The sequence below is a fragment of the Elgaria multicarinata genome, chromosome 6, assembly GCF_023053635.1.
Source record: "Elgaria multicarinata webbii isolate HBS135686 ecotype San Diego chromosome 6, rElgMul1.1.pri, whole genome shotgun sequence".
Lineage (NCBI taxonomy): Eukaryota > Metazoa > Chordata > Lepidosauria > Squamata > Anguidae > Elgaria > Elgaria multicarinata.
In genome coordinates, this window is record NC_086176.1 from 106073862 (window position 1) to 106096104 (window position 22243).

Below are 22243 nucleotides of genomic sequence, written 5' to 3' on the forward strand. Positions count from 1 at the left end.
AATGGTAAGTAAGTGGGAGGGGGGAGTTAGAATGGTGAGCAATGTGAATGGTGTCGTCTGATTGGTTGGTTGGTTTGCATGGAGAGAGAAGAGGGGGAGTGAGAGACAGTTAAGGAGTTTTTGGTCAGTTAGAAGAGTCAGCCAGAGTTAGATGAGTCAGAGAGGGTGAAGGAGTTAGTGAGGGTAGGAGTGAAGGGGTTTAGTAGAGGCTTGTTTCTGGATAGTATTAAGAAAGTGAGGTTACAGGATTTGGAGGTGGTTAGTATACCCTGGGAGGTTGAGGGAGGTGGATGTATGTGGAAAGAGTAGAATAATCTTAAAGTGTCTTTTAAAATCTTTTAAGATGCCTTTTAATAATGTATTAGTTATATATGTTTTAATCAATTATATTGCATGTATTTTGTGGTGTTTGCATTTGTGTTGTACCTCGCCTCGATCCAGAGGGAGAGGCGGGTAACAAATAATTTTTTTATTATTATTATTGTTACTGTTATTGTTATTATTCTATATGAATAAACTTTATTCTTATTTCGTTTAATAACCACATCTGCTCAGTCACAATACACACTCCCACTCCCACACAAGGGTTTATTATTCCCTCATTCTTTTAGAAGCTAAAGAATAGGGTGGTGGCAGCGAAGGAGAGGTTTAATAATAATAAACGTCACAGAGGCTGGTGACGCTACACACCCTAACTGGACTAGAATGGAAAAGCTGATCTTACCTTTCCTAGGATAAGACAGGTCCCGGTGCTTTCAAACCTTGTTGTTAAGGTTGTCTAGGGCCTTTACTCTTGTGTAAATGTGGCTTTTACAGCCGCCATTTATGCAGCGGGGAGAATTAGCTAATTTCCGGAGCCTCCATCGTCATGCCCAATGGAGGCTCTGGGCGGTGACGGGCAGCAGAGAATGGCGGTGGGCTGAGTATCCAATGAGTCAGACCCGGGTGATTTAGTCCGCCCCTGCTTGTTACATCTGACTCTGCGTTGATTGGGCGGCAGTGGATTTGCATGTCTCCTTTCATCTTTCCATTATACGTCTTTATACCTCCAATTGAAGACATGCTTAAATTGTATTTGACCCTCACTAATGAAATTAAAATGAAGATAGAAGGAAGGCATACTTCAGCGAGCCTTTGAAATAGGTTTTGATGTGGTCATTGAAACAGATCTGTTCTCAAACTCTTCTATCAGCATCTCTCCTTGCCTGCCTTTGTTGTATTTGATGGGGCTTCATTGTGGCTTTTCCAAGTGCACTGGTCTTCCTCTCCGAGCAGCGCAGATTTCTGACGCATTTAGGCCTGTGGGGATCAAGTTCTATTTGTCTTCTTACAGAGAAGCAAGACAAGGACTTCGTCCTGATATTATGAAGCTTAGGCTCTTCACACATCAGAATCCCCCTGGTTTATGGACGTCGTTGTCTACCAGATTTGTTTTTGTGCTTCACAGAATTATAGAATAGTATAGTTGGAAGGGGCCTATAAGGCCATCAAGTCCAACCCCCTGCTCGGTGCAGGAATCCACCTAAAAGCATCCCTGACAGATGGCTGTCCAGCTGCCTCTTGAAGGCCTCTAGTGTGAGAGAGCCCACAACCTCCCTAGGTCATTGGTTCCAATGTCGTACTGCTCTAACAGGAAGTTTTTCCTGATGTCCAGCCAGAATCTGGCTTCCTGGAACTTGAGCCCAGTATTCCGTGTCCTGCACTCTGGGATGATTGAGAAGAGATTCTGGCCCACCTCTGCGGGACAACCTTTCAAGTATTTGAAGAGTGCTATCATGCCTCCCCTCAATCTTCTCTTCTCCAGATTAATTATGCCCAGTTCTTTCAGTCTCTCCTCATACGGCTTTGTTTCCAGACCCCTGATCATCCTCGTTGTCCTCCTCTGAACACGCTTCAGCTTCCCTTATCATTGCGATGTGGCTAAGGCTGTTTCTCCGTATGCATGCTTTTCTGGCTGCCACACATCTCTCCATAACTCTGCAGCATCCCCTGGGCTGAAGTGTGGGAAGCTGAGGAGGCTGCAGGCTGCTGGAGAGATGATTGTACAATGGGACAGGACACCCATACACAGCTCTCAACCAACTCATAAATAAGGCAGGTGCAAGACTGCTACACCCCCGCTGGTGAGAATTTCACCAGTGTTTTTCTTCTCTTTTGAATTTCTTTTTAAAGCCATATGTTTTCTAGCGAATTGTATGGGAGTAGTAAAATAAAATAAATGGCAAATTTTCAGCATGGCGCTATGGATCTTAATCTGTCAACAGAACTGCTCTAAAGTGAAGTGTTTTGAGGACAGCAGAGTAGCCTCTTCTTTTAAGCTCTTGGGAAGGGTTCTTCCTACATCACCACAGGAGTTTGGAAGAAGTTTTTGTGATTTCAATGCCACATAACCATGTGGGTCTTTCTCATCTGATTATTTATTTATTTATTTATTAAACTTATATACCGCTCCCATAGCCAGGGCTCTCTGGGCGGTTTACAGAAATTCTAAAATTGAGGTAAAAACAAGTATACAAAATTTAAAACTCTAAAACAAAGAACATACATACATAAAGCATTAAAAACCGATTAAAAACTAAACATGTGGGTAATTAGGATGTGCCGCCATATGCCTGGGCAAAGAGGAAAGTCTTAACCTGGTGCCGGAAAGATAGCAGCGTTGGCGCCAGGCGAGCCTCGTCAGGGAGATCGTTCCATAGTCTGGGGGCCACCACCGAAAAGGCCCTATCCCTCGTTGCCACACTCTGAGCCTCTCTCGGAGTAGGCACCCGGAGGAGGACCTTAGATGTTGAACGTAGTGACCGGGTATATTCACGTTGGGAGAGGTGTTCTGTCAGGTATTGTGGTCCCAAACCAGCTCCTTGAATTGGGCTCGGAAACATACAGGCAGCCACTGCAAGCGGACCAGAGCGGGTGTTATATGGTCGAACCTTCTGGTTCACGAAATCAATCTGGCCGCTGCATTTTGCACGAGCTGCAGCTTCCGAACCGTCTTCAAAGGCAGCCCTACGTAGAGCGCATTGCAGTAATCTAACTTGGAGGTTACCAGAGCACGGACAACTGAAGCCAGGTTATCCCTGTCTAGATAGGGGCGTAGCTGGGCCACCAACTGGAGTGTGTAGAAGGCACTCCGTGCCACTGTGGTCACCTGAGCCTCAAGTGACAATGAGGGAAGGAAGGGCTGCCCCCACTGCCATGTCTCCAGCCTTTCATATACCAACATGAGGGCATGAGATAAAGCTATCAAGTAGGGGATCCTGCATATGAACCCTCCCCCCCAAAGTTTTAATATATGGTCTATGAAAAAAGGAGCATTGCTTCAGTCCAAGGCGTAAGCTGCAAATCTCACCTACATGGAAGTCAATGTCAGCCAACCATATAAGGCTTGAACACTCACTTTCAATTGCAAAATTTGCACTACCACAGCAGGCAAGATTTCTTTTAAGGTTTGTTTTCTCTACTTCTGCTTATAAACTTAACAACTCTGTTCAGATGATGGGCTAAGCCATGGTGGTTAAGCCTTTTGAGTGAAACATTATGACTTAGCGTGTCGTGTGAACCATTCCTAACCATAGTGGCCACCGAACCACAGTTTAAACATGCTCACTAACCATTTGCTGCAAAAGGGATAGTGACCTAACCATGGCTTAGCATGCCCTCTGAACAAGCCCAACATATCACATGGAGCAGACTAATAAAGTAACGGAGCTACTGACTAAAAGTTTACACCACTATGAAACCCAAATAGACTAAAGGGTGGTGTAGAAATGTTTTACACAAATCCCTACCCTGTGCCTATTTACCCTACCCAGTGCCTGTTTACATTCTCTTCCCCTCCTTATTGCTTTACTATGATTTTATTAGATTGTAAGCCTATGCGGCAGGGTCTTGCGATTTACTGTTTTACTCTGTGCAGCACCATGTACATTGATGGTGCTATATAAATAAATAAATAAATAAATAAATAATAATAATAATAATAATAATAATAATAATAATAATAATAAATAACAATCCTCCCTCACACTGGAGAAGAATGCATCTTGGAAGAGGGTACCTGTTGTAATTCACGTGGTTTTTTCTTTAAAGAGGCAGTACATGATAGAGGAGACATGATGGAAGAGGTGTACAAAATTATGCATGAGGTGGAGAAAGTGGATACGGAGAGTTTTTCTCCCTCCCTCATAATACTAGCACACAGGGTCATCCCATAAATCTGATTGGTGGGAGATTTGGGACAAGTAGAAGTAAAGGCTTCTTCACACAAGACATGGGGCATGTCTACACCAGACCCATATCCTGGGGTAGTCCCTGGATTGTGCATCCAAATGATGCACAGGGGATCTCAGGGGCAACCCAGGACAACCAGGGACTTTCTCCAGGATATAGGGAACTGCGGAAAACCTGACTTTTCCACAGTCATAGGACCATCCTGCAGAACACAAGCCATGTGGCTGCTGCTCCCGGGTCATCCCTTCTTGTGGGGTGCTTAAAATGGGTATGGAGCTGCATGAAGGCAGTCTGTGCCCATTGGGGGTGGGGAGCAGGTTCAGGGGTGATTTTTTTGGTTACCTTTTGCAGAGGAGCACAGTTGTGCTCCTTCTCCCTCTTTGGAAAAAAAAATGGCGGCCACAACATCCTTCCAGGACGTCACGCAGCCATCAATACAATGGGGCAGGATTACAGAAACTGGTAAGTCTGTGATGCTCCCCTCCCCACTCTACACCCTATGGTGTAGGCATGCCCATAGTTACATGATGCAATTCATTATCACAAGATGTAGTGATGGCCACCAATTTGGATGGTTTTAAAAGCAGCTTGGACAAATTCTTGGAGGAAAAGGCTTTCAATGGCTACTAATCCTCATGGCTGTATGCTACCTCCAGGATCAAAGGCAGAAAGCCAATGTACACCAGTTTCTGGGGAGAATGGGAAGGAGGGTGCTGTTGCACTCATGTCCTGCTTGTGGGTTTCTAATGGGCAGTTGGTTGGCCACTGTGTGAACAAATTGCTGGACTAGATGGATCCTTGGTCTGATCCATCATAGCTCTTATGTTATTATGTTTAACTGGTTTCCCCCCCACTCCTATTCCTTATTACATTCATATTAATAGAATTGGCTATGATTTCTCTGACTGGCTAACATTCCTAAGTTAAACAGCTTGGGATCTTGCTACTTCAAGGACCATCCCTACATGATCCAGCCTGGTTATTGAGATCCTCTAAAAGGCCCTTCTGGATTATCCAAGGTAAAGTGAGTGATGACCTGTAATAGGACCTTCACGTAGTGGTCCCTTGACATTGGAATACTATCCTAAGGGTGGCTTACCTAGCACTGGTCTGAGCCTGATAACTTTGGTTGCCAGGTGAAGAGTATTTTTATTTATCTATAAACACAGTATACAAATAACCTAAAACAAGCAAACTAGAGTGACCCTGACCACATTACAAAATTTTCTTTCAATTATCTCTCTCGCATTCCAGTATTAAGGCAGCAAACATTAATTGATTTTAGGGTGCCATCTACCAGGAATTTTTTTTCCACAGAAGCCTATTAAAATGAAGAAAGGCTGAATGTCTGTTTAACAGATAGCACTGAACATCTGTTTAAACAAACTATGGATTACTGCATTCAATCGTAAGCTGAAATATTTACTTTTCAAATTAGGCATGCTACAGTCATGTAGTTCAGTAGCAATTAAATTAAGAACACCTTATTAAAAGACCTGGAAGTGGTAACCACAGGAAGAGAGAAAATTCAAAGAATTCTTCAGTATTATCTGATTACTTGTGTAGCACTTTTTCATTTTAACCCATGCTCTGGCAATTTACAATACTGGAAACGTTTACTCAATATAGGAACATTTCAAGATAGTTCACTTACAATTAAAAGACATACCCAAATTTGAAGGGCCGGGTAAATATCGACAGGCCTGATGTTAATAAATGGACATTAAGATTAAACAATTCACTGATAATCCATACTAAGGACTAGCAGTAGCAACACAAAAATATACTCCAAAGTGGAGCAGAAATACATCTTCCCCAAAACTAAATGTTGTTCCTAGCACAACAAGAACTCACCCTGTTCCTAGGGATATTGCTGGGGTCCATGTGTTGGTGGGGAGAGTCCAATGGACTTCCTCATGCCTGCCATCCCGAACCCCGCTCACCAACCTCTTGGGCGCTTGCGGACCTGCTTGTCAAGCGCTCCACGGATCAGCGAAAGCCTGACAAATCCACCCCCTTCCCGAACTGCCATTTTGTGCAACAATGGAGCATTAACACCTGTAATCTTGTGTAAATGTAATCTTTAAAGCCACCATGGAAAGGTGAGATATAAGGACCTCACGTTAAATAAACAAGCAAGCAAATAAAAGTGTGCAGCATTGCTAAGCTCCCAGAAGTACCAAGGAATCCCTTTTCCTACCTTGCTGCTAGTCCCAATGTCTTGAAAATGTCTGAACTATGCTACACCAAGGTCTAGGAGGATGTGTGAAAGTTATGCATTAAGAGAGTAAGTAAGTAAGGTGATCACTAGAAGTCATCTCCTCAAAGTTTGATCTTTGTTTCCTTGCAAAGTTCTCTCTCCATCATACACTAATGCGGTTCCCCCATACGGCATTAAGACAAGATGTCAAGGAAAAGGCATAATAGATAATGGATAATGGAGCACCGCCTGGCATTCTTTTGACACACACAGAGTATGGGGGTTTGATTGCCTTTGTGTTCAGACACTAGCACCAGCAGAGAAAGGGTGCTCTGAAGTAAAGCGTGGGACTGTACATCCTCTCGGCATGGCACTCATTAGCATTTAAACTTCGTTATGAAGCAAAGGAACCCTTCTGAAGAACGGCGAAGGTTGCGGTCGCGGAATATAAAATGCTGATTATATTTTGGACTCTGCCATCAACTCAACAAGCTCATCATTAGATCAGCTATTTCACACGGTCTCCTGCCCAGCACAGCAACTTGATTAAGAAAATGTGTTAGTGGCACTATGGATGCCAGGGAAATTAATGAGCATGAGTGCAGACTGTTTCCCGGAAAATAGTGGTGGGGACTCCTGAGTGTGTGATCTACCATTTGCTAGATCAGACTTGCCTTCTGGAAACAGGATGATGAAAAAAGAAACACTCTGCCATCCCATGTCTACTACTGCTAAATAAACACAGTTGCAACCGCTCTGCCTCTGATCCACGGGTCGAATGGATCAGAGGCAGAGGCAAAAGCAGGGAGGATGGCAAAGTCTGCAACAGGTGTGTAGGAATCTGGGCTGCACGTTCTGCAGCAGGCTGGCCTTTTCCCAAATTGTGTGGACTCCGCACACCTGCAGATAGGGATGGGCAAACGTACCCTAGTCCGGGTTACATGCCGCTCCCTGGACCCACACCGGCTGCCCTGACCCTGCTCGCTGTGTGAGGGAAGCCACTGGCATGTGGCCACCTGATTGTTCACTGAGCTGCCATTTTGCAAAAATAAAAAATTAAAAATGGCAGTGCGGCCTTTTTCATAAATGCCCATTTGTGCAAATGGCAACCATAAAGCTGACATCTATGCAAAATTACAGGCATAACGGGCCCCTTTGCGCCTGTAATTTTGCGCAGATGGCCCTTTATGCCTGCGATTTTGAGTCAATGGCAGCTTGGTGAACCAGCAGGAATTGCTGTGCTTGCCTTTCTCAGTGCATGCTGAGGCCGAGCAAGAGGAGTCTGCCGGACTTCACCCCCTTCCCAGACTCCTGCAACAACCCTACTTTTTGACTTTTGCACTCCGGGGAAGGGATTTGGGGACTGTCTAAGCACTCAGAAAGCCCGGGGGTGGGTGCGCAGTGGCGCTGCATTGATTATATGACACCATTGCAACCATGCACTCACCCTGGGGCTTCCTGATGAAACTGAGAAGAAAAATAGTTGGGGACTTAACTTGACTTTTTTCTCTGGAGTGAGGCAAGGACATGCAAGACGGTGTCAGGATAGCCCTTCACCTCGCTCCGGAGTCACAACAAAGGCAGGGCTGGGAGTTACCTGGTGGAAGGAGACCTGTTATTGGTCACCTTCCACCAGGAAGAGGACAGGGGCGGCTTCAGCCCCTGGATGGCCCCCAGAAACCACATGTTTCGTCGTTTGAAACTTAACATGGCAAAGACTAAATTGCTTGTTTTTCCTCCTAAACCTTCTCCTCATCTCTCATTCTCTCTTACTGTCAATGATGTTACGCTTACTCCGGTCAAGGAAGCTCGTAGCCTTGGCTTTATATTTGACTCCTCGCTCTCCTTTATTCCTCATATTGAGGCAGTAGCTAAATCTTGTCAATTTTTCCTGTATGATATTGCCAGGATTCGATCATTTTTGTCTGTCTCTTCTGCCAAGACGCTTGTTCATGCGCTGGTTATTTCACGGTTGGACTACTGCAACCTTCTTCTCTCTGGCCTTCCTTCTTCTCACATCAGTCCGTTGGTTTCTGTTCACCACTCTGCCACAAAGATAATCTTCTTGGCTTGCCGCTCTGACCATGTTACTCTGCTTCTGAAATCTCTTCATTGGCTTCCAATTCACTTCAGAATCCAATATAAACTTCTCCTGTTAACCTTCAAAGCTTTTCACGGTCTAGCTCCTGCCTATCTCTCCTCTCTCATCTCACACTATTGCCCCGCTCGTGCTCTTCGCTCCTCTGATGCCATGTTTCTCGCCTGCCCAAGGGCCTCTACTTCCCTTGCTCGGCTCCGTCCATTTTCTTCTGCTGCCCCTTACGCCTGGAACGCTCTTCCAGAACATTTGAGAACTACAAGTTCAATCACAGCTTTTAAAGCTCAACTAAAAACTTTTCTTTTTCCTAAAGCTTTTAAAACTTGATGTTGTGCAGACTTTATACTGTTAGTTTTACCCTACCCTGTGCCTGCTTACCCTACCCTGTGCCTGTTTGCATTCTCTTCCCCTCCTTATTGTTTCATTATGATTTTATTAGAATGTAAGCCTATGTGGCAGAGTCTTGCTATTTACTGTTTTACTCTGTACAGCACCATGTACATTGATGGTGCTATATAAATTAATAATAATAATAATAATAATAATAATAATAATAATAATAATGATGATGATGTTCCCTTCTCAGCATCAGGATTTGTCCAATGCCACCCTGGGGGAGGGAAAATGCAGTGTTTAAGAGGGACACAGCACCAACCGGGCACCAGGAACCGCCCCCTGCCCAGGCTCCTGTAATTTGCATTAGTGCTAATGTGAATTACTGCAAGTAGTATTAAGTTCTGGTTTTAAAAAACTGATTCCGTCAATGAGCAGATGATAGAACGAAAGATGCCCATCAATCTGTGAAACACAGCATGGATTTAACGAAGTCCGTACATTCTCAACCTAAGAATATCTCTCATCCTAAGTATCCTAGGACACAATGTGTCCTCCTAAACTAGAACTGAAATGGAATCTCTTAGAAATGCAACAATTGGGGTGGATGGATCGAAGTGAAGGATTCCTAACCTTGTGTTTCCATCATAAATCAAATCCCCTCATTATACACTTACATCTGAGAAGAACTGGACCTCAGGGTACTGTATGTTTTGTCCAGGGATGCTCCCTTAATGCCTCACTCAGTTTCTACAATTTATTCCACCTCCACCCAGCATTTTCAGGGCAGACTGGAGAGTTACATTCCTTTCCCGCACCCCCGGAATTATTAGCAATTTTCTTTTTCAGAACTCATGTTTGCTAAGGGAATGTCCACTTTGTCCCTAAGTTGGAGATCAACAATTATGAATTTACTCTGTTCAAGTGCAATAGAGAGAGTGACTTTGCTCCTTTCTGTCGTTAGCCTACTTTCATTTCAATTGCTGGGGTGCTGATGGGCACATGGCACCACCATGTGCATCACCATGAAGCCTTTGCTGTTGTTACTCCTTGCCATAATCACCCCAAATAGCCCAGCAAAGTGAAGGGATCTCTCATTATCTCCCTGAGACAAGAACTTGGCTTCTTACTTGCACTACTGCAGTAGGTATACAGCCTACTGAAATGGCCATAACTAGTTTTAATTACTAGTTTTCAGTGGCCTCAACTAGTTTTAATTACAATGCTGCTGGGAGTCGGAATTCTTGATGTATAAGGGAAAGAAACACAGTTCTGGATAGTTGGTTGCAGGGGTGGGATGGGGTGGGTGGGTGGGTGGACCCTGCCCACAAACAGACACTAATGTTCCTAGAATCTGATGAAGGGAGAGGGCAGATATTTACTAGGGATGTGCAAATCCAGGCCTTGGATTAAAAAAATCGAGTCCCGACAGCCATTTCATGACGGATCCGCCATTTTAATTATTATTATTATTATTATTTATTTATATAGCACCATCAGTGTACATGGTGCTGTACAGAGTAAAACAGTAAATAGCAAGACCCTGCCGCATAGGCTTACAATCTTCACAGAGCCCTGGGCCTCCGTAAAGAAGGAACAGCCTAAAACTCCCAGCATGCACTGGCTGGGAGGGCTGAACCTTATAGAGCCCAGGGACAGGAGGCACTTGTGACCCACTGCTGATGCGCTCGCTGACCACCAGGATCAAATGCCCGCCGCCAGGATCACCCACTCCCTGATGCAGTCCCAGATACTCCAATCCCTGGAGGGGTCCTCATGTGTTCCATAGGCGCCCTGCAGCTGCCTGCCTCAGCTCCTCCTCACTGTGTGTCTTATAGCAGAGGTGGCCATTGTCTTGCCCATGATTTCCTGAATGGAGCAGGGAGTTGGCCTACAACAGGGGAAAGGGTGGCGTAGTGACTAAAGTGTTGGATTGGGAGTTGGGAGATCTGAGTTCTAGTCCCCACTGGGCCATGGAAACACGCTGGGTGGCTTTGGGCCAGTCACATACTTTCAGCCCAGCCTACCTCACAGGGTTGTTGTTGTGAGGATAAAATGGAGAGGAGGAGGATTATGTATGCCGCCTTGAGTTCCCTGGATATAAATGCAATAATAAATAAATAAATAAATAAATATACATACTTTTGGCTCAGAGAGGAGGGCAAACATGTAATAGTTATCCTGATACAGATTGCTCATTCCTTGCTGCCAGCTGTAGGGGAGGAGTGATCTGCATAGGAATCATTGGGGAAGGGAGGGGAGAGACTTCTCTCCACCCCTCCCTCTGCAGTCCTGATCCAGAGCTCTCTTTTCTCACAGGTAGCAGTGATGGAAAAGAGTGCTCTGTATCAGTATTGCTTGGAGAGCAGGTGTAGAGAAGGCCTTGAGGGCCGCTTGCCATGGGTTGTGCACCCTGACCTACAGATTCTGTATTATAATTTGGACACTATGAGCAACATCTGGGCCCCCGCTCCAAGTGCCTCCTCCGTAGGAGGCTCGGAGAGTGGTGACAAGAAAAAGGGCCTTCTCTGTGGTGGTGCCCCTGACTATGAAATGAGCTCCACATCCAAGCCCACCTGGTGTCAACACTGTCATGTTTTTGGTGCCAGGTGAAGACTGCCCTCTACTCCCAAGCATTTAATGGCATTTAGTAGCATACGATGGGGCCTTTATGCCAGTCAACTAAACAGGTCAAGTATTTTACTGAAACTGTTTTTAGCTGTCTAAATTGTTTGACATTTTGCATGTGTTATGCTGTGCTTTACACTGTATCTTTATATTGCATTTTATTTTATTTTTATGAATTGTTGTAAGCTGCCCAGAGACCTTCAGCTATTGGGTGGTATAGAAATGGTGATGATGATGATGATGATGATGATGATAATAATAATAATAATAATAATAATAATAATAATAATAATAATAACAACCCTGAAGAGGAACTACCACCTACCCAAATGTTCAATGGAATAGTATCGCTGTTTGCTGTCCACTCGCACCGTCTCAGCGTAGGGGCTGCCCACCCCGTAGCCTATGATGTATCCGCGCACGACGATGTTTGGGTTCAGCGGCGGTGTCCAGCTCATTACGATGCTGGTTGACAAAGGCCTGACATGCAGAGAGCTTGGCTGGTCAGGAACCTGAGATTCTAGGAGTCAAAGGAAGGAGCTGTTAGCGTTGACACAGTCGGCACTCGATCAAGGACAAAACTACGCTATAGGTTCAACATCACTGCTGCTGGGAGGAAAAATGTCAAGTGACTCTCCTTATTCCATGCAGAGTTTGCATGCCAATCATATGACAGTACTTAGCTATTGAATTATCTCAGTTTTTCTCTTCTTTTAACACACAGCTTAGTTTTGCCACTGCAGCCCAAAAGATGTCTGACTTACCAAATGCCACTTACCAAATGCAATCATCCCCAAACTACCTCTTATTCGTCCTATTATTATCATTATTTTTAAAAAAAATATTCTGAAAAGGGGGCGATGGGAGGGAGGATAAAAAATCATCCTTTATGAGAAAAAGATATAAATGGACGAAACCACTCAGTTCCCCAAACTAAATGCCTGGAACGACCCCAAAAATTAGCCACAGAGAAGTCATGGATATGCAAGTGCAATCAAGCAGAAAATATCTAGCAGGCAAACTAGGGACTAGGCAACTTAATTGGAATTAAAGAAGTGCTTCTGTTTCCAGGAAACAGTCTAGGTCTGTGACATTCATTTTAAGCATGCACATTCTTGTTTTTTCCCTGAACTCAGCGTGCCTTATTTAACATGCTCTGATTAATGGGGGGGGGGGAACTGTCTAGGAGGGAAAATGGATAGCATTTTATTTACAACGTATTTACATGGATTGTATTACATGCAAGATGATGTGCTTGATTGTTAGCCCAATGGGTATGTGTTTTTTTTAAAAAAAAAACTTTAAAGGTTAAAGCAAGCCTTTTGATAGAAGTGTGCGCAGGTGCTATCCTGTCACAGGTCTCTCCAAAAGAGCAACGGAGGAACTCGTCTCTTTGAGAGCAGAAGAGACAACTTGCAACCTTTCCCCCAATGAGGAGGCCTGTTCAAGTTATAGCCAAATGCAAAACGCTGCCTGGTGCAAACTCCGACCAAAGGGCCTCTCTTGATTGTGAAGTATTCCCACTGTAAACCTTGGAAGGAAAGGCAACCTGAAAGTGATGCGACAGACCAGTTGCGATGCGACATTGATCGCTGCATCCAGGCCCTTGATTCCTTAGGGACTTTGCAATGAATTTGGGCAAACACAACGAAAGTCTTCCCCAAAACTGTTGACATCATCTGAAAACCTCTTTAGAATGTTAGAAGGCTTTAATACACACAGCGATCTTTATGAGTGTTTCACACCAATGCCGCCCTTCTAAAGTCGATGTATTCTTGAATGATGCTACTTTTAAAGGGTGGAAAAGCAAACAAACACAATCCAGTAGTAACAGCCTTTGCATTTCCCCCCTGGACCACTGTGCACGTATTTACAATCCAGTACTGTACGTTAGAAATACATTCAACTGCAGCACACATGGATGTGTTCCAAACGCAGGACTTAAATGAGATACATCAATATTCAATATTCAACATCTTTTGCTATTTTCTAAAATCATTATTAAATGACCAACTTCATAAAAGGCATTGTACAGCATGAGTGTTGCAGTACTACCCCCATAATAAGGCATACAATCACAAGGAAAAAATAAAAAAGACACAATTTGATGAAAAAGGAGCAAGGACGGTCAATAACATATTGTTGAACCTACGAAAATAGAGAGGCTATGGGATTGTTAATTGGTAGAACAGAACACAGGACTGGGGAATCAATGGGAGTCCAAGAAAATTATTGTGTTTGAAGGTTTTGGACAGGGCTGAGGGTATTCTGCATTAACAACAACAACAAAATTAAAATTCCATGCCTAGGAAATCCAAATTCTCTATTAAGAAGAGCCCAATTTTGCAACCTACATACATTATACAAACCTGTCATATTTCCAATTTCCAGACTTGGGGAAAAGAAGGAGAGACACAGAATACTGAATACCTGCCTTGAACCATTGGAATCTTATTCAATAACCCATCTGGCTTCTTAGATTTCTGTAAGCATTGGCCAGACATTATCAAACATATCACAACCATGAGGACCAGAAACTTGTTTTTTTTAAAATAACAATAATAATAATGAAAATTGAAATTCTTGGGAAGCTGACTCCCCCCCCCCCATACAGTCCAACTTTCTGAAACACACACACACACACACACACACACACACACACACACAGAGAGAGAGAGAGAGAGAGAGAGAGAGAGAGAGAGAGAGAGAGAGAGAGAGAGAGAGTTTCCTATGGATTCTTGACATGAACAGAGCCCTGATTTGGGGTGGTGATTTTAAAGGTGGGAAGAGAGTGATGGATACAGAGCAGCAGGAAGTGCCAGGATAAAAGGATATCATGGAAGTCTTCCTAGAACAGCCTTCTCCAACCTGGTGCCCTCCAGGTGTTTTGAACTTCAATTCCCATCAGACTCAGCGAGCATGGCCAGTGGTCAAGAATGCTGGGAGTTGCAGTCCCAAAAATCTGGAGGGCATCAGCTTAAGCAAGTCATCATAGAGAGTGGTGAAAGAAGGGCCAAAGAAAACAGGCAGCAAAAGGGGCTTGTACACGAAGAGCATAAGAGGTGGGGAGAGAATAGATTCTTCCGGGAGCTGAATAACAGATAACAGAAAAGCCTTAATATCAGGACACCAAAACATCTCATTTTGTGTCAGGCAATCTTCCAACCAGCCATAATCCCATGGGCCCAATCCTATGTTGGTAGGATTCTAATGCAGGGTGGCTGGTGCATGGAAGCAATTTTTACCTCCGTGCTCCGGCTCCTACATTTTTGCTAGATGGGTGATTTGCCCATCTAGCCATGACACTTTGGAGTGGGAGGAAAGGAGGCTGGGGGTGAGCATAAAAAACTGCATGAGGCAGCTTCACTGATCTCCTCCCCCTCCCCACCCCGGGGACTGCCTCCTTTCTCCTGTTTCTGTGCTCACGTTTCTGAGCACAGGTTTCCAAAAAAACAAAAACAAACCCCATCCCGCAGCCTTTGATGTTCAAAATAATTTTTAAAAACTTCCCCAGCTCTCAGAAACACCATCCTGGCTTTCCAGGGAACCTTGGATCACCAGCAGTGTTTGGCTTTGTAATCACTGTAACAAAACACACTAATTAAAAGGAGTATCCAGAGGGAGTTAAGGGAGTTCTCCAAGATGCTGTTCATTTCTGTCTTACAGCAGATGCCAAGAAGGCTTCTGGGGGAGGGAGCTGCTATATGGCAAAAGATCAAAGAGGGAACTGCAGTTAACAGTCTGCTCAGCAGCACCGGTGGAGCTTTGCAGGTGTCTCAAGGAATGTTCCCAAAGGGGGTTTCTAGAGCAGGGGTGGGCGGACTGTAGATCCGTGGGTTGCAGAGCTGGGAAAAGAGCAGGAAGGGGCAACTAAAATGATCAAGGGGAACATCCCCTCTCCTATGAGGGAAGGTTACATCAACTGGGATTGTTTAGCTTGGAAAAAAGGAGGCTAAGGGGAGGCATGATACAGGTGTACAAAATGATGCATGGTGTGGAGAATGTGGGTAGAGAGACATTTTTCTTCTTCTCTCAAAATACTGGAAGGCAGTGGGGTCATCCCATGAAGCTGATTGGTGGGAGATCCAGGACAAATAAAAGGAAGGACTTCTTCACACAGCGCATAGTTAAATTATGGAACTCACTACCACAAGATGTAGTGATGGTCAGCAATTTGGACGACTTAAAAAGGGGTTGGATAAATTCCTGGAGGTGAAGGCTATCAATGGCTACTAGCCCTAATGGTTGTGCGCTACCTCCAGTAAGACTGTGTGCAGCAGTCGCTGGGGAATATGGGAGTGGAGGGTGCTATTGCACTGTGTCCTACTTGAGGGTTCCAGGTTGACAGATGGCCGGTCACTGTGGGGACAAAATGCTGGACTAGATGGACCCTTGGTCGAATTCAGCATCGCTCTTCTTATGTTCGTATCTGCAATAGGGGAAAACTCACCTGGCTTTGTGCATCCACCAGAGCATAACATTTTGGTGAATGGTAGAGCAGCACCAGCTGGTAAAGCAGTTAAAATTAAAGACAAGTGCTAGAAACTCTGGTGAAAATAGTGGGAGAGAAATAAAGCTGTCTTATTTTCTTGCTTCTGCTTCACTTGTCCGTACAAAGAGAGAATTTTAACAGCATGCAGTCAGTAAACCCTTTTGCTCAAAAACGCCCAGCGAGTTTGAATATTGCATACTCCTGACCTCCGCAGCAACCTTAGCCGAAGGGTGAGGCAACAATGAGTATAAGCAAAAAAATGGCTGTGAAAAGAAATACAATTACCATCAAGATCGCTCTCGGGGGTTTCTGCAGTAGACCAGTCTGAGGAGGGTCCTGTCCCGTTGGCTGTCATAGCCGCTACCTGGAAACTGTACTGGCTTCCTTTGTCAAGCCCTATTTGCAACACAAATCAAGACATAGAGAAAACTCAATGAATATTGCCAAGATTCTATGAACCACAATCTATACACACACTTCTTATTTTAGTAGTTCCCTGTTTGAGGAGAGAGAGAGAAAGAGAGAGAGAGAGAGAGAGAGAAACTGACCTTTACTACAGAAAATACATCTATTCCTTGAGGAAATAGTGAGCGATGCAGCCACCGTATGCCACCAACTTGGATTTCAGAAGGACATTCATTACAGCCAGCACAAATCCAAGATATCTACTAAGGCCTCAGCTAGACATACCGGGTCTAGCGCAACAGAGAGGTGAGGATCGCATGATATTTTTATCGCAAGATCTCCCCCTCTGTTTACACGCGGCGCGTGACGACCTCGGAGGGAGAGGACGTTGCGCCCGCTATTTTGTTTTTGCTAAAGAGAGCGCACCAACGGTCGTGTGTAAAAGGTAAGTTTTTTTATTTAAAATAATTTCCCCCGCTCACCCCACCCCACCCTGATGAGCGCAGGTCCCGGCTCCTCGCGAGTAACTACGAGGAGCCAGGACAAACCGTGACACCCCGCCCACACGTTCCGCAGTCTTGGGATCAGCCTGAGACCGCATAAAAAGCGGGCTCAAAGACTAGGGTGAGGTCCCAGGGCAAGGGACAGATCATCTCTCCCTGCTCCTGGGATCCCCTGTGCATCATGTGGATGCACAGGGATGATCCCGGAGATTGCCCCAGGATATCACCCCATCTAGCTATGGCTTAAGATGGGGCTACTGATCTCATACCTCTTCAAGAGCATGGACAATTTCCAAGGTCTTGCAAACGCATCAGATTATCACTTGACTGTTCCTTCATGCTCACCCATGGTGACCTCCAGCTCAGGGAAGACTCACCATATACATTGTTCATCTGTTTCATGTCCAAAGTGTACCAGATATACCCTCTCTAAGCATTTGTTGCTTTAAACCAGGGGTGGAGAACCTCTTTCAACTTGTATTACAATTTGGGGAAGCTCTCAGGATATTAGGATCTCTTGACAGTGCTTCATTTGCAAGGGATTCAATGGGCCTGTTCAGGAAGCATGCTAACCCATGGTTAGGACACTATTCCTTTTGCAGCAAATGTTTAGTGAGCGTGATTAAACCATGGTTATGCAGCCACCATGGTTAGGAATGGTTCACACCTCACGCTAAGATAGAATGTTTAGCTCAAAATGCTTAAGCACCGTGGCTTAGCATGTCATCTGAACAGGGCCAATATGTGGCAACCTGAGAGAGGGCGTTCTCAGTCAGGCACTCCGACTGTGGAATTCCATTCCCCTTCGTGTGGCGCAGAGCGGTAAAGCAGCAGTTTCTGCAGCTGAAACTCTCCCTGCAGCCTGAGTTCGATCCCAGCGGAAGCTGGTTTCAGGCAGCTGGCTCGGATTGACTCAGCCTTCCATCCTCCCAAGGTCGGTAAAATGAGTACCCAGTGAGCTGGGGGAAAGGTGATAATGGCCGGGGAAGGCAACAGCAAACCACCCCGCTATAAGGCCTGCCAAGAAAATGTCAGCGAAAGCTGGCGTCCCTCCAAGAGTCAGTAATAACTCAGGCCACAGCTAGACCTAAGGTTTATCCTGGGATCATCCAGAGTTCACCCCTGCCTGAGCACTGGATGAACAGGTTTGACCCCTGGATGATCCAGGGATAAACCTTAGGTCTAGCTATGGCCTCAGTGCTTGCACGAGAGGTTCCTTTCTTTTCCTTCCGACACTGTTGGTGCTGAGCTTTATAAGCTCTCAGCGTCAAAGGAAGACCTATTGATTTACCCAGCATGTCTTTGAATTTGTGCTGCTGCACTTTGCACGCCATCACTATTAATCTGCTTATTCTCTCCCTTGTTTTACTGTTTTATTAGTCACCAAGGGTTTGATATTACGATTTTATCGTGCTCTTTGAGGATTGTACTCAATGCGTACTCAATTGTGAACCGCCCAGAGAGCTCCGGCTATTGGGCAATATAGAAATGTAATAAATAAATAAATACTCCACTTTGAGATTATTTTACAGTGAAAATGGGGCAATAAATTTTATAAACAAAATAAATGAAAGACAGAAGGAAATCCCACTGTTCAAGGCCCCCTTTACAGGTACCATTGGCATGGCTGTGGCTGCCTCATGACATCATCCTTTTTATACTGTGATCGCTGATTATCCACCTAACTAACCAAGGAAATAGAAAGAAGAAACAGCTGGTAAAAGAACAGTTGTGAAGCAGCAACGGTAAGGAGAAATCGAGGCACTGAAGAGTATTGGAAACAGTGACTATTCACACAAAATCTTTTGGGGAATATTTTTACCCCCATTTAAATTGATACTTTTTAAATATGATAATTGAAACTGCAGAATAAATGGCATTACGTTCAACATCTAAGGTCCTCCTCCAGGTGCCTACTCCGAGAGAGGCTCAGAGTGTGGCAACGAGGGACAGGGCCTTTTTGGTAGTGGCACCCAGACTATGGAATGATCTCCCTGACGAGGCTCACCTGGCACCAACGCTGCTATCTTTCCGGTGCCAGGTTAAGACTTTCCTCTTTGCCCAGGCATATGGCAGCACATCATAATCACCCACATGTTTATTTTTAATGGTTTTTAATGCTTCATGTATGTATGTTCTCTGTTTTAGAATTTTAAATTTTGTATACTTTTTTTATCTCATTTTAGAATTTCTGTAAACCGCCCAGAGAGCTCTAGCTATGGAGGCAGTATATAAATGTAATAAATAAATAAATAAATAAATAAATAAATAAATAAATAAATAAATAGTTCTACTTCAGTTGATGAAAAAGATGGGGAAAGCACCACGAAAAGGCTATGAGAAAAAGAGCCTACTAGCTCTGGTGATAAGAAATGTCAAAAGAAATTTCTTTATTTTTATCCGAAATATAAAAATTAAAAAATGTTCAAACCAACTTTCAATCAAACTTGTAGAACGCTCAACGTTTCGGATCCAGAGATCCTTCGCCAGGAGCTGTACAATGAAATAAATTACTTTTTGAAGTAATTTAAAATTTAAAACCTTCTAAATATTTTTAACAAAACCACAGTGGGGTTCATTCTGTCTCCATTGGATCCGAAACGTTGAACGTTGTACAAATGGCTCCAGTTATCTGAAGCCATGAACTCTAACCTGAAAGCATCTGGAAGCCAAAAGTTTCCCATTCCTGTCTCAAGGGCCTGAGCAAGCTGATGCAGAAACAGATCTCTCTTAGCCCACATGATCCTTTTGAAATGGACAGTTGAGGCTGGTGGCTCTGTTTTTGGTGGGGCTATAAATCCATTCTAGGTTCCACTCAGAACCAGTCCATGAGCATGTCTACACCATGCCTATATCTTGGGGTCATCTCCAGGTCATCCCTCTGCATCTACATGACACACAGGGGATGCTGGGGGCAACCCGGGAGGACCAGGGACTTTCCCTGGGATATCTGGGTCCGTGGATTTCCTGATATTTCCACGGTCCTGGGACCATCCCGAGGAGCACAGGTGGTGTGTTCGCTGCTCCTGGGTCATCCCTTCCTCCCCACGAGTAGTGAGGCTCTTAAAATGGGCACACAGGGGCAGTCCATGTCCATCGAGGGTGAGTGGGTGGAACAGTTTAAAATGTTGTTTAAAAAACCAAAAACTTACATGCGGTGGAGCACAATTGTGCTCTGTCTCCATTGAAGGGGAAAAAATGGTGGCCACAATGTGCCTCTTCCCTTCTGGGACGTTGCGCGTTTGTTAAGAAAATGTGGGGGATCGTGGAAGCAGGTAAGTGTGTGATCCTCCCCCCTCTACACCCTATGGTGTAGACACGCCCCAGAACTCTCTAGGGTGCTGAACCCTATCCCCAAAATAGAAAATCTGAGAACTCAGAGCCACCAGCCTCATATTGGGTCCAACACAGCTGGAAGGTGCCCAGATGTGAGGAGGCTGCTCTGGTTGATAAAAGTTCAAGTCTTTAAATAGGGTGACCCTATGAAAAGGAGGACTGGGCTCTTGTATCTTTAACAGTTGTATTGAAAAGGAAATTTCAGCAGGTGTCATTTATATATATGGGGAACCTGGTGAAATGCCCTCTTCATCACACCAGTTAAAGCTGCAGATGCCCTGCCTTCTTTTAAATCTGGTCATGCTAGTATAGCTCCTGCACCTTTAACTGCTGTGATGAAGAGGGAATTTCACTAGGTTCTGCATGCATACAAATTACATCTGCTGAAAATCCCTTTTCTATGCAACTGTTAAAGATACAGGAGCCCTGTTCTCCTTTTTATATGGTCACCCTACTTTAAAGGTAAGCACACTATCTTAGGCTTTTCTGAAAGTGGGGTAACAGCCAACTAGCTTCGGCACACAGAGCTCTGAAGTGAAGCACTAACAGTAAACTCAAGCCGCTGTGAATCCTGGAGCATCGAATGTGTACTCGGCTATATTCTTTTACAGAACCATGGCGCTGCTGCTACTGGTGTAACTGCACCAGGCCTTTGTTCCCCTTGACAGCAATATATGTTTATCATTTTGTGTATCTTAATACTGACCATGAAGCATAAAGATAAACAGTCACATTTAATTGCAAAGATTCTCTGGGGAAGGATGTTCAAAATTAAAAGCAGAACAAAACAAAAAACCACAACACTTTTAAATTTTAGCTGATGTTGGATCTTACAATAAACCCAACAGTAGTGATTTAAAGTCCTTGTAGTAACTCTGAATTACTTTGCTATTGCAGCTGTCCTCATTAGCGGGCAAAAACACCTGCCTTCACCAGCAGAAGCTTTTAAGAAGACATAAAGTCTCACTCCTTGAATATTTAAATCATCTCTTTAAAAGCTGCATGGTTTCCAGCTCCTCTGGAAATCCTATAATATGCAAGTAAACAATAGCAATGAGCTATGTATTTGTGTCTGTTCCATTTCGCCTATTTAAATATGAATTTCCCCCTGCCTTTTTTTAAAGCTGTCAACTATTAACTTTATAGGTAGTCTGCAACACAAATCCCGCACTTTATTTTTATAATTTGCAAGAGTTTTTATATTGCATTTCAACATATATTTCAAAGATGATGTACAGCCCAAAAAACAAAACCGCTAAATCGTACAATACATCAGAAAATAGTTTAAATCCTGTTGAAAAGAAAAGAAAGCGGAGATAAAAAAAGGAAGAAAGAAAGAAAGAGCAGAATGGGGGATGATGACCCTTAAAATTCAGCTTCTGAAGACCTGATAGATAATAAAGTTCTCAATACACCTCTGGAAGAGTAAAGGGAGGGAGTCTGTCCCAGGGGGCCTCCCATTAGTGGATATTCCAGGGTTACAACAGGAGCAATTTGAATGTTGTGTGGACCACAGCAGGACCTCACTAACAGCATAATCCTATACAAGTCTCCTCAGAAGTAAGCCCCATTGACATCAGTGGGTTGACTCCCAGGAAAGTGTGTATAGCAGGCTTTCCCTATCTGAGGTCTTCCATATGTCTTGGACTACAGTTTCTAGGTTTCATGACCGTTGGCCATGCTGGCTGGAGCTGATGGGTGTTGAAGTCCAAAACGTCCGGAGGGAAGCAGGTTGAGGAAGTATGGTATATGGGATTGCAGCCTGAGAAATCTTCAAGCTGCAATCCTATTAGGGATGGGCCTGTTGTCGGCAACTCTTTGCCAAGCAGCCGCTGCCATCTCCTGCTCCAGCCTATGATGCTGTGCGAGCTTCTCATGGCCTTGTCAAACACCCAACAAGACTGCGTGCCCAGTCAACGCTCCCTTGTGAGCTGCCATTTTGCACAAAATGACAGCTCAGGAATATCTGGGAAGGTCATGTTGTGTAAATGGTGGCCATAAAACAGAAGGGTGACCAT

At 44.3% G+C, this 22243-nt stretch overlaps 1 protein-coding gene across 1 annotated transcript in view; it reads right to left on the reverse strand.

Annotated features, from left to right (window-relative positions):
- DCC (DCC netrin 1 receptor) overlaps positions 1–22243 on the reverse strand; it is a 1200544-nt gene that overhangs the window by 186110 nt on the left and 992191 nt on the right. Inside the window, 2 exon segments of the mRNA XM_063128256.1 lie at positions 11815–12009; positions 16267–16377. Of these exon segments, the coding sequence (XP_062984326.1) occupies positions 11815–12009; positions 16267–16377 (306 nt within the window).